We start from the raw sequence: 13,285 nt of genomic DNA on the forward strand, positions 1-13,285 counted from the left end.
TATTATCAGCTGGGCCATTTGGACCTGGGTGTTGCAAAAGGGCAGGTAGGATTGACTGCACTCTGGTGGGAAGTCGCTCAAATACCCCTGTTACCCATGGGATACAAATGTCTAATATATGACCTTTTTCTCCTGGTTTTTTTATGTAGCTTGAAATATCAGGCAAAATTTTGAACTTACTGGAATTTGTTGGAATGAGATTTCTTGATGATCTAGCAGAAACTGTATCTGAATGTGCTACCCTGTGAGGAGAGCAAGCTTAGATTTTGTCATCAGTTGGGAATATTGCTAACAGCAATATCGAGTTCTGGGGTGGGCAGCAGTGCAGATATGAGAGCTGATAATGTTGATAAAAAACAAACCTGTGTTGAAGATGCTTATTATGTTAATTGGATCCTGTGCAAATATTGCAGACACCTCAGAAACACGGCCGCTGAAACAAAACTTTGCATCAAAAGGTATTAATGAAAAAATCTCTTCAACTGTGAGCAGCAGATCAAAGAATAAAGGTAAGGCAGTTTTTTTTTGTTATATGAAGATACTTTATACATCAGACAGCCTCCTGTGAAACCAACAGTGATGTATTCTTAATCATTTATTTAAAACATCACCTCTGTGTAGGGTACTGAAAATGCTTCTAGAAGTATGACTAACTTCTAGAATAGAACCTTGTGTATCTGAAATGGTCCCAACCAAATACAAAAGAGACTTGCTTCAGGAGCAAGCATTTTAGTTTATATTTTTGTCTCCTTCCTTTAGGCCACTACCATGGGGACCAGTTGCTGTATCCCAGTTCTGGTATATGTAGCTCTGTACAACCTGTGGATCAAAAGAGTCTTTGGTCTGTGCTGTCTTGACAATCTAAGCTCAATTAAATTGAAGTCCGATCAAAATTCATCTTGTCATCTTATTATCATATTATCTTCAGAATTTGATTCATGAAACAATTAGATGCTGCAATACGTACCCTTGTGGTCTTTATGGATGAATTTATTGGATGCATGGCATTCTTGTCATTATAGAAAGTCATACTGAATTAGCATCCCAAAATGGGTAATATTTGTTTCCTGATATAGTTATCTGATTGTACCTATATAAGGTTTTGTCTTGATATCAACATATTCCACACAAGTGCAAGGCAGTTACTGTCTCTAACAAGAGAATCTAACCATTGCTCCTTGACGTTCATGGAAATAGACTTCTGTGATGGTATTCAAACACCCTGGGGGTTAAACTGAACTGGACTAGCCATGCAAATATTGTGGCTATGAGCAAGTCGGAGGCTACCTGCAGCAAGTGACTCACTTCCTGACTCTGTGAAGCCTGTTCACCATCTACAAGGCCCACAGCAGGTGTGTGATGGAGTACTCCTCACTTGCTTAGATGAGTGCAGCTCCAAACATAGATGAAGCATGACACCATTCGGGATAATGCAACCCACTTGGTTTTCATCACATCCACCCCTGACACTCTGTAGCCACAGTGTGTGCTATCTACAAGATGCACTGCAAAAAGTTTATCAAGACTCCCTGGACAGCCCCTTCCAAACCCATGATGCATACCACCTACAAGGACAACGGCAATTGATATAGGGGAACACTACAACCTGAGACAAAAATAAAAGTTGCTGGAAAAGCTCAGCAGGTCTGGCAGCATCTGTGAAGAAAAGATCAGAGTTAATGTTTCAGGTCCGGTGACCCTTCCTCAGATTCTTTTTGGTTTTTACTACAACCTGAAAGTTCTCCTTCAAGCCAGTCATCATCCTGGCTTGGAGATATATCACCATTCCTTCAGTGTCAGTGGGTTAAAATACTGAAACCCCCTCACAAAACAGCATCATAAATCCACCTACTCAAAATGGACTGCACCACTTGAAGAAGGTAGCTGACTGCTACCTTCTGAAAGTAATGTGACCTAACTGGAGATGTGCAATAAATGGTAGCCAAAATTAGTGATACTAACCTCCTATGAATGAATAAAATTAGCACTTTTGTAAATCTAGAAATACTATTTTAAAAAATTGTCTTTTCTTTTTTATGAAACAGTAATTTGATTCATTATGTTTATTATTTGCCTGTTCAATTTGCTTTTATCAGTTACGCTACCTGATTGCTTCCAAAATCACGTCTTAAAACTACAATTAATGACAAATTTACTTGACGTTCCATGTCGTGCTTTGACTGAATGAATTGGCCTTCTGAACTTTTGAATTTTTTTTTGTCAACAGGACTAGTTTCACAATCGGGAAAATCTCCAGGACATAATAGGAACCGATCTGAATTACGTTGCACATTAAATGGTGCATCCATTGATCCACAAAAATCAAAAAGTACATGGTATATTGATGAAGGTAATGAACTTGGAAATCAGTAGGCATCATCTGCTTTCTGAAATAATGCAGTTTGCTAATTGTTACTGTTATATTTGTAACTTTGATTATAATTTTGCATATCATTGGTGTTACTTTCATAAAAGTCAATTTGTTACAGCAGTAATTCATCGAGTTGATGTACTCTTGTCCATCTTTACATCAGAGTTTGACATTGTTTTTATTTAAAAAGTACTGGAGAAACTCCGGGCTGGCATCATCTATGGAGAGAGAAACAGAGCTACTGTTTTGATTCCAGTATGACTCTTCTTTTGAATGGATGCGGCCAGAGCTGCTGTTTTTTTGCACTTTGTTTTTAATTTAGGATTGCCAGTATCTGTAGTATTCTGCTTTTATTTACATTTTAAAAATTGATTTTAGCTTTGCACAAGATTTGTTTCAAATGTTAAAAGAAAGAATGCTGCTAATGTAGATTGCATTGGAGCTAAAACGATTTAGTATTGTGATGTACTGGCATTTTATAATAGCAAGGTTTGTTCATTTATTTCAGATTCACTGCAATTGAGCATATATTTCTGAGTTTAAAGATCACTGAATTTTATAATATGAAACAAATAGGGAAGGTAAAAGAGGAGGGGTTGTTGCGGTATTGATCAAGGAATCTGTTACAGCAGTAAGGAGAAATGACATCGTAGCCTTCTCAGATGAAGTCATATGGTTAAAAGTTAAAAACCAAAAAGGAGCAATCACATTTCTGGGTGCATAATATAGGTCCCCTAACAGTCAGAGAACTAGGAGAGAAAACATGTAGGTAAATTTCAGAGACATGTAAAAGTAATAGGGGAGTGATAGTAGTAGATTTCAACTTCCCAACGTTAACTGAAAGTTTTAGACGGAGCGGAATTCTTAAAATTCATTAACATACTGGGTTAAAATGGTATTCTAGAAGAGATTGAGCATTCTTTGACTTAATTTTAGGTAATGAAGCCAGTCAAGTGGTTGTAGTACAAGTTGAGCATTTTGCAGTCAGTGATCATAACTACATTAGATTCGAGGTTGCTTTGGAAAAGGACGAGGATGCACCTGAAATCAAAGTTCTAAACTGGGGGAAGGCTAATTTTAGTAAGATCAGATATGATTTGGACGGAGTAGACTGGGAGCAGATACTTTTACGTAAATCTGTGTTAGTAGTGGGATGTAAGGAGCAAGTATAAAGAGTTCAGGGCCAACATATTGCGATATAGGTAAAGAATGAAACCAACAATCCAGTGAACCCCAGATATCAAGGGATGTACAGGATTGGCTGAAAAGAGGAAAGGCTTACGGTAGATACCAGGGCCTGAAAACAGAAGCACGAGAGGAGTACGGCACGTCCAAGGGGAAACTTAAAAAGGAAATTAGTAGAGCAAAAAACAGATATCAAAGGAGAATGGCAGGTAAACCAAACAGAAAATCCTAAGTTATTTTAAAGTATATTAAGGGTAAAATGATAACTAGGGAAAGAGGAGGGCCCACTAAGGACCACAGTGGTAATTTGTGTGTGGTTCTGGACTATGTAGGTCGGGTTCTAAATGATTACTTTGTGTTGGTCTTCACTACTGAGAAGAACAAAGTGAGTATAGAAATCAAGGAGAAATATTTGTGATATAGTTAAAGAAATTTAACAGAGAGAGGAAGTTCTGAGTGGTCTGGCAAGCTTAAATGTAATTAAAGGTCCAGAGCTGGATGAATTGTAACCCAGAGTGTTGAATGAGGCAAGGGAGGAAATAACATGGGTGCTGGCAATGATTTTCAGTTCCTCCCTGGCCATGGGAGTGGTGCCAGAGGACTAGAGGATAGCCAATATGGTACCATTATTCAAGAAGGGAGAAAGGGATGAACGAGGATTCTACAGGCCAGTCAGTCTAACTTCAGTGGTGGGCAGACTATCGCATGCATTTGAGGCAGGGATTAATCAAGAACAGTACGCATGTTGTTTTTAAAAGAGGAGTCACCCACAATGCCATTAGGGAGGGAATTCCAGGATTTTGACCCAGTGACAGTGAAGGAACTGCGATATATTTCCAAGTCAGGATGATGAGTGACTTGGAGGGGAACTTGGATGTGGTGGTGTTCCCATGTATTTGCTGCCCTTGTCCTTCCAGATGGAAGTGGTCGTGGGTTTAGAAGGTGCTGTCTGAGGGTCTTTGGTGAATTTCTGCAGTGCATCTTGTAGATAATGCACGCAGCTGCTACTGAGTGTTGGTAGTGGAGGGAGTGAATGTTTGTGGATGTAATGCCAATCAAGCGGGCTTTGTCCTGGATGGTGTCAAGCTTCTTGTGTTGTTGGGGCTGCACTCATCCAGGCAAGTGGGGAGTATTCCATAACAATCCTGACTTGTGCCTTGTAGATGGTGGACAGGCTTTGAGGAGTCAGGAGATGAGTTACTCGCCGCAGTATTCCCAGCTTCTGGCCTGCTCTTGTAGCCACTCTGTTAATGTGGTGAGTCCAGTTGAGTTCCTGGTCAATGGTAACCCCCAGGATGTTGATTGTTGGGGATTCAGTGATGGTAACACCATTGAATGTCAAGGGGTGGTGGTTAGATTGTCTCTTATTGGTGATGGTCATAGCCTGGCATTTGTGTGGCGTGAATGTCACTTGCCGCTTGTCAGCCCAAGCCTGGATATTGTCCAGATCTTGTTGCATGTGAACATGGGCTGCTTCAGTATCTGAGGAGTCACGAATGGTGCTAAACATTGTGCAATTATCGGCGAACATCCCTACCGCTTACCTTTATGATGGAGGGAAGGTCATTGATGAAGATGGTTGGGCCTAGGACACTACCCTGAGGAACTTGCTTCTCTGCTGTTTGAAGATATTGTTAAATGCAACCTGTTGTGTATAAATCTAAACTTGGCTCAGAGCACTCATTCATTGTGAATGAAAGGAAATGTGAGGGTAATTTGAGGTATTCTATTCAATTCTATTGAAATGAGAAACAACATTTTTGCTTTGTGAGTGGTTTTTTTTTTTTGATTTGTTCATGGGATGTGGATATCACTGGCTAGACCAGTATTTATTGCCTATCTCTAATTGCCCTGGAGAATGTGGTGGTGAGCTGCTGCCTTGAACTGCTGCAGTCCTTGGGGTGTAGGAACACCCTCGATGCTGGTCAGAAGGAAGTTCCAGGATTTTGACCCAGCGACCGTGCAGGAACAATGGTACAGATCTAAATCAGGATAGTGTGCATGGCTTGGAGAGGAGCTTGTACATGGTCATGGTCTCATGCATCTGCTGTCCTTGTCCATCTGGGTGGTGGAAGTTGTGGGTTTGAAAGATGATGTCAAAGAAGCCTTGGTTAGTTGCTGCAGTTACTACTGGAATGTCCGACTTGGATGTGTGGTGCAGGCAGATTCAGTTGTGGCTTTCGAAAAGAAATTGAATAATTATCTGAAGAGTCATATGTGCAGAACTACAGGGAAAAGATGTGAGAATGGGACGAGATTAGTTCCTTCAAGGAGCTGACATGAACCTGATGGACTAAATGCAGCCTTCTTGCTGTAACAGCTCTTTAATTCTATAAACTGATGACCTCTTTATTGATTCACATTAAAAAGCTAATCACAATCTTACAATATTGCTGCTGCTTTTTGCATTGGTACTCTTGACTGCACATATTTATATTAGCTGGATGTTATTTATTTACAGGAAGTGAAGATACAGCAAAATCACTAGTAGACACACATTCCAAGTTGAGTCAGTCACCACCCACAACGTCTTCTCTTCAAGCTTCCCTTTCAAATGAAAACAAATTCCATTCGTTGCCCTTCAGCCTTACCAAGAAACCCAATGTAAATGGAAGCATAGGTCATACCCTTTCCTTGTCTGTCCAATCAGTAATGATGGATGTGAATACCAGTGCAAGTCAAGATGCTGAACCAGGAGGATTATCAACAATCGAGCAGCCCAATTTGGAAATAGGATCGTTGGTGCAAGTAAAGGAAAATCCTCCTCTCTATGGAGTAATTCGGTGGATTGGGCAACCTCTTGGGGTTAATGAACAAATAGCTGGACTTGAGCTTGTAAGTATAATGGAAATAAAGCTAAATGGAAAGTTTTTTTTAAAGTATCACATTCTAATCTTCACATGGTTTGCCTTGCAATAGAAACATGGCATATTTAGCCAGGAGAAACCTGGGTGTGAATTCAAACATGCAAACATGGGTGGGTTGGGAATAAGTCATATGTTAAAGTTTTGAATTTCCGAAACCCAGACTCCAACCTCTCCTCTTCCAAGTCTAACAGGCAGTGCGGGGGCTAAACAACCAACTTGCATTTAGGATCCAATTTATTAATTTAATGAGACTGGCAGCCTTTCATTGTAAGTCGCATTGCAGGTTCAACAATGCTCTGTTGAATTTCCCAGCCTCTGAAAACATGTCAACTGAAAAGTGGCAAGAAAATGTAACTGTCTTTAAGAACACAGGCCCATTTGCACAGAGGTGCTATCTTGCGCTCTCTTGCACTCTTTTGCTTTCTTGTGCCCTCTCTTTCACCAGCTCAAATCACTTTCAAAAAACATTTTTGGAATTTTGAACATTTATTTGTCTTTGTCCCATTTCTGCATTTCTTAATATTGCCCAGAAATGTCATTCTTAATTTGTTTTTAATCTCTTTTGGTTTTGGTTCTTGTGTCATTTCTCTGATGTGGGAAGCTTTTGTACTGTTCAGAGTAGATTTGTTATTTTTGATTTAAATGGGTTTTGCAGAACATTGATGCATTTACAAAATCAACCTGTGTGAAAGTTTCTGTTTCTGTATTACTTGCCCTATTTTGGTTCATGTATGTTTTGATGTCTTGATTGCAAACTTATGATTTGTGTTACTGAAGCATGTGCCTGGTATCATCACCCTTGCAATAAGACAAGCTCCAGATAAAGAAGTCGTCTTTAGGAGCTGTTGCATCCCAGTATGTACCATCCCATTAGCTGAGCGTGAAGGTCTAGATTCAAGTTCCAATGCAGGACTTAGTGACAAAGGGATGCGTTTTGATAATGTGGCCAAACGAACTGAATATAAACTTGTAAATCCTACCAACCTGGTGCTGGCTCATGTGATAAATGCAAGAGAGATTCCCTGTCAGCCATGTGATGGAAAGAAAATTGGAGCCCTTACCATCACTGTTCACAGCTCCGGACTACAAAATGTATGTAAAAGTGCTTGTTACCACAGCAATTCTGACTCCTCGGCAGAATAGCTAGTATGGATCTGTTTGGTGTCAACAGTAAGGAGTTCAATACCTGTTCTGGCTGAGTTGGGTACTGGACCTAGTGTTGTAGGTCACTGTGTTATGGATCAGACCTGACTTTGGGCAGAGAACTGAATAAAGAACCACATTTAAAAAATAAATGTGATCCATTGGCTCTTTAGCAGACAAGAGAAAGATGTTAGTCTATTTGTACACGGTAAAATCCCACAAATAATAATGTGATAATAACTAGATAATCTGCTTTTACTTGTTTGTTGGGGGATAATTATTGACCAGGCCACTAGTGCTGTGGCATCTTTAAGATAATTCTGAGATTTGCAGATTGATTTTCAATTCAGCATCGTTGCCAAAAGGTGACACCTCTGATAGCGCAGTACTGTGCTAGGGAGTCAACCAGATTTTGTGCTCTAGATCCTTCACTAGGACTCGACCCTTCATCCTTTTGACTAAGAGATGAGAGCCTTATTGACCAATGTTTGATAAAGTTCCTTAACTTTATAAACCTAATCAATGAGAGATGAGTTGGATATTTGAATCTATTTATCAATTAATATGTATGGTCTCTTATGTATATAAGAATATAGAGCTTGTTGCTTGCTTTTTAGTTTCATAATGAAGGCTTAAGATTTTTGCTTTTATTTAGGAAGAAGAAAGCGTAGGCTGTACAGATGGTACTTTCAAGGGAATACGTTACTTTATGTGTGCATCGAAGAAGGCTTTATTTGTAAAACTTAAAAGCTGCCGGCCTGATTCGAGATTTGTGTCGTTGCCTCATCACTCCAATCAAATTGAAAGATGCAATTCCATTGGTAAATTTTTAATGCAGTTCTCCCTTTGCACTTCAACAGCAAACAAGCAGTGTGCAATCTATGGCATATTAGCAATTTTGTTTTAAAAAGAACTGCTTTATTTAATGTCTAGTCCTTTCTTCTTGAAGTTGAAGTTTCAGATCAACCTTCTGGGTTACTTATATTTTTAACAGTGTTGCTTACCATGTAGATCAGTTGTTAAACAGGTACAATTTTTAGTTGTGGTATGTAGAAAATAAATAAAAGCAAAATAGTGTGGATGCTGGAGATTTTAAAATATAAACACAAAATGCTGGAGAAAACTCAGTAAGTCTGGCATCATCTTTGGGAAGAGAAACAGTTAATGTTTCAAGTCCAATGACTCTTCCTTGGTACTAAAAAGAAACCTCCTCTTTTCCCCTTCATTTGTTATAATTTAGTGGGAAATTGATTAAATGTGTCACAGAGAAACAACCCATTGAACAAAATGAAAAGAAACAAGCAATTAAAGGACCAGTGTTAATTGTGGAGAAATAAAATAGCTGTAAAGAATAAAAAAAAAGCAGCTGTTGGCAGGAATTAGAGATTGATGATGAACAGGAATGTTTTCTAAGCTTGGTCGAAGTATTGCAATGAATCAAAAAAGATAGATGCGTTTAAATGTTTCCAGTACTGTTTTTGTTTTTTAAAAACAATGGGAAAATTACAGATCAAGCTCAATTGAATCAGAAATTTATAACTTACATGGAGGTCAATAAAACTTGAATAATTAGGGGTACTTCCCCCTACAGTGTTTTAGAGCAAAAATTATAAGCCAGTGGCAAGCATTTGCCCAAACAAAAAAAACATTTCCTTCAATATTTACCTAAGAATTGCTAATCCTTTGGAAGTGCATCTCAGGATGAGATGGTACCTCCAGAAAGGAAACTTATTTTCCCTGACAATTGGCTTGTGTGTCTCTGTTTCAGTATAAAAATTGAGTTAATTGTAGATATTATGAAACAACCTCTTCAGATGTATTATTACACGACTCTAGATAGGTGGGACTTTATTGCCAGTCCCTGGTTGCCCTTTAGAAGGTGGTGGTAGGCTGCATCTTGAATCACTTCAGTCCATGTGCTGTAGGTTGACCCGCAATGCCCTTAGGGTCGGTGTTCAAGGATCTTGATCCAGCCACAGTGAAGGAATGACCGTATGTTTCCAAGTCAGGATGGTGAGTGGCATGGAGGGGAACTGACAGATGGTTGTGATCCCATCTATCTGCTGCCCATCTCCTTCTAGATGAGAGTGATCGTGGAACCTGAGTGGCAGAGCAGGCTTCAGAATCCCAGATGTTTGCTCTGATCCTAATTCGCATGTTCATTATGCTTTCCATTAGCTTGACAAATCCGTACAGGGCCTAGTTGTGATTTGCTAGTACCACTTAAAACTCACCTGTAGTGCTTAAAGTGAAAGTGTGTTTTGACTTGAGTAGGGGCTGGGAGCCATGATTGAAAAGAAATTTCTGGAAGATAGACAAGAAGCACGTAATGGAACAGAGAACACAAGTGGGTTGTAGCCTAAGCAAAGGACAAGAGTAATGGTGGTGCTAGCTTGCTATAGGAGGAAGTGCTCCGATATCATTCCTGCAAGAGAGACCTCCAATGAAGACATCGTCAGGATGTATCACAGATGACCGCTGGTAGGTATTCATAGCAAAATGCCTGGGGATACCTGCCTGAAATCTTGCTGTTACTGTCATGCAGTGTGGAGAAGCCCCCCGAGTATTTAGTACAACACTTTGAGCAGAGCTTGGAGCCATCCTTTCCAGAATGGAAGTGGTGGCGAATTAACTTGTACATTTCTGGATGCAATAGTGCTACAGTTTTCATTGCAGCATGAGGAGAAGCCATGGAATTGTTCTGTTGCAGTGAAAGCTTGGAATTCTAATTCAAGCCTTGACTACTACCAACATAATTGTGTGCAAAGTGACTTGTAGGTTGTCACAGCAATTTGGCATTCTCTCATCCGCCAATTTGGAAGGATTGTTCAAGCTGCTACCCTAGGGGTATGACAGTGGCTTCATGTGGGAACGTCCTGTTGTCTTCTTTCAGGGGGACCTCCATTTATTCACCCTTGCCCTCTGACCCACAACATGCCACTATGCCTTTGGTTTTAGCACTCAAGTCCAGACTATGAGAGGGGGTCTTATTCATAGAATAATCATAGAATCCCCACAGTGCAGAAATGGGCCATTCGGCCCAACAAGCCCACACCTACTCTCCGGACAGCATCCTATCCAGACTCCTATCCCTGTAACCCTGCATTTCCCATGGCTAATCCGCTTAATTTGCACATCCCTGGACACTGTGGGCAATTTAGCATGGCCAATCCACCTAATCTGCACATCTTTGGACTGTGGGAGGAAATTGGAACATCCGGCAGAAACCCATGAAGAAAAAAGGAGAATGTCTGTGTGGAGTTTGCACAGTTGCCTGAGGGTGGAATCAAGCCTGGATCCCTGGTGCTGTTTGGCAGCAGTGCTAACAACTGAGCCACCGTGCTACCGAACTGCAGAAGGAACCTCAGGTGTATTGCTTGAAAGTTTCAAATTCCATTTTTTAATTGATATCAGTACTAGAAGAACTTGGTAGATGTCCGCTGGTGCATGTGTACCTTTTTTGTGACTGGGATGAGAGGGGTTGAAAGGAAATGTAGCTTTTCTCATGTAGTTCGATGGCAGAAAAGTACGAATAAAGTTAATTTATGAATAACAGTTTTTTAGACAATTGTACCTCATTATTCAAAACTCCTCGGCAACAGAAGGATCTCCTTTTGGTCCGTGTGTATGATTCAGGATTAGACTCTGAATCATGGACAAAAAGATGGGTCAGGTGCAGAATGAAAGAGTAGTCCTCACTGATTTGTCACTGATTTGCTGCAGTGGGAGGTTGCTTTGTAGCAGTCGTGCTTTTATATCAAAGACCTCCCACATGAAGATGTGAATTAAAACATTTGGGTACCTAGTGCTTTGTGTAAATAGCTTAGATGTCCATAACAGTTCCACACACTTAAAAGCTACCATGTTTGTTCTTTCACCATGTTGAAGGCTGATATTCATTATACAGCACTATTTTTTTTTTGAAACTTTAAATACAGTCATTGGAAAATATTGATTGAGAGATCAGGTGTGACAGCATGTGCTTATGTTTACATGCTTGGTATGTGCCACAATTGAGTTGCAAAAAGACAACCAGCTGCTTCTTACTGCTAGGGTGAAACCTTTGTTGACTGGGACAAGTCAGTCCTGATGTTGTAGTTAGGAGAGTAATTCATATCTAATGATGAGCTGTATATGCTCCCTGTGCCACTTGTGAGACCTCATGATATTTTCAGTATACCTTGAGAAAGAGAGGCATAAACCGATTGGTCGGCTGTCTGTTTACCAACTAATACGTATTTTCTCTTGAATGGAGATTTTGTATTATCAGGTAAGGGTAGCTTTGAGATGTTGTTTCTGATAGTGGAAGTACAGAATGACTTCCATGCTGATACTTCTGCCAAGAAAATCAGAATTTCAGGACAGTATTAGTTGTTCAGCCAATTTAGTTGACCAATGAAACTGGAGGTGATTTAGATTTGTCATTGGGCACTGGAATTCTTGCCACCGAGTTCAGATCACCCTGAAAGTGACTATCTGAAGGGTAAGTTATTACTGGCTAGACAAATAAGAAATGTACTATGGTGGCAAACTGTAAGTTTTGTTGGATTAAACTTCCAACAGTGTATCTGAACATATTTGGAGGATTCATAATCTTTGAGTTTTGCTGACCAACTAAACTGTTTGAACTTGGATAAGTCAAGTATGTCCTTGAGCAGGAGTTGTGTGTGTTTGGTTTGAAACAAATAAAAAGCTTAGTCTGTGTGGATTTTATAGTAACTTAATTTAAAGACACCTAAGTATGGTGATGCTCTTCTGTGTACGTTACAGCCCAGCTGACTGCAACAAATTCACTGTCCTGTATCTGATTCCAACTCTTCTTTTCAGGGTCTCAAAATGGCGAGACTCCTACCTCTTCACAATTTTCCTTCTTTCCAGTCTGCAGGCCTTTTAAAGTGAATTTGATTTTGCCTGTTTTGGGGTTACTTTCCCTTTTACACTTTGTAATTTTGTGAAAATGCTTCCATGTTACCAGGTATTTTAATTCAAAAGAATTATTGTTTTTGAGCTTTGATAGGCCAGTCAAAGTCTCTCTTTAATATTTAGCACATTTTTAAAGAAATAGTTTTACAAAAATGATCCTATAATGCATTAATGTGATTTTTAATCCTAATGAGAACAAATACCACTTACTTTTACATATTTGGGCCAAATTGTACACATTGCTTGAATTTTTGAATGCATATTATTCATTGTGATGAGGTAGCATAATCTTTATGGTATGATTTACTACCATGTTACGTTCTGAATTTTTCTGTCAGCAGTAAAGTATGACACTTTCTGTTGACATTGTAGTAACTTGCTGATAAAGATCTAGCAATATTTTATGGTGTAGATTTTCACATCTCTATAATTAATGTATTCCAGTGCAAGGACCAATGACATCATCAAGCAGGTTAAGCATACAATTCTCACGTAACAGCTCACCAGGAAGTGACAGACAAGTTTTATCCTTAACCTGATAATAATTTTACAGGAAGTGAAACACAACTTGGGGCGTGCATGCGAGATTACAGGTGGAAGCTAAAATGTCACAAACGTTCAAAAAGATTGCAAAAGTCTAGGGCGTTTGTAGTTTTGACATTTTACAAATAAAAAAAAATAATTTTTATGGGTCAGTGAGGTGGTTTAGCAGTAATTCTGACCTACTGCACTATTTATATTTTTGAAAAGAAATATGAAGCAGTGCTTCAGTCAAGAAACTTGACAACATCTACTC

At 39.5% G+C, this 13,285-nt stretch overlaps 1 protein-coding gene across 1 annotated transcript in view; it reads left to right on the forward strand.

Moving 5' to 3' along the window:
* The first annotated feature begins 373 nt into the window (after positions 1-373).
* The window catches only part of cylda (cylindromatosis (turban tumor syndrome), a), a 48,430-nt gene continuing 35,518 nt past the window's right edge, over positions 374-13,285 (forward strand). The window contains exons 1-4 of the mRNA XM_020515733.2: positions 374-509; positions 2,228-2,350; positions 6,018-6,391; positions 8,222-8,387. Of these exons, the coding sequence (XP_020371322.2) occupies positions 374-509; positions 2,228-2,350; positions 6,018-6,391; positions 8,222-8,387 (799 nt within the window). The remainder of the gene's footprint in view (positions 510-2,227; positions 2,351-6,017; positions 6,392-8,221; positions 8,388-13,285) is intronic.

This window comes from Rhincodon typus, chromosome 15, assembly GCF_021869965.1.
Source record: "Rhincodon typus isolate 14 chromosome 15, sRhiTyp1.1, whole genome shotgun sequence".
Lineage (NCBI taxonomy): Eukaryota > Metazoa > Chordata > Chondrichthyes > Orectolobiformes > Rhincodontidae > Rhincodon > Rhincodon typus.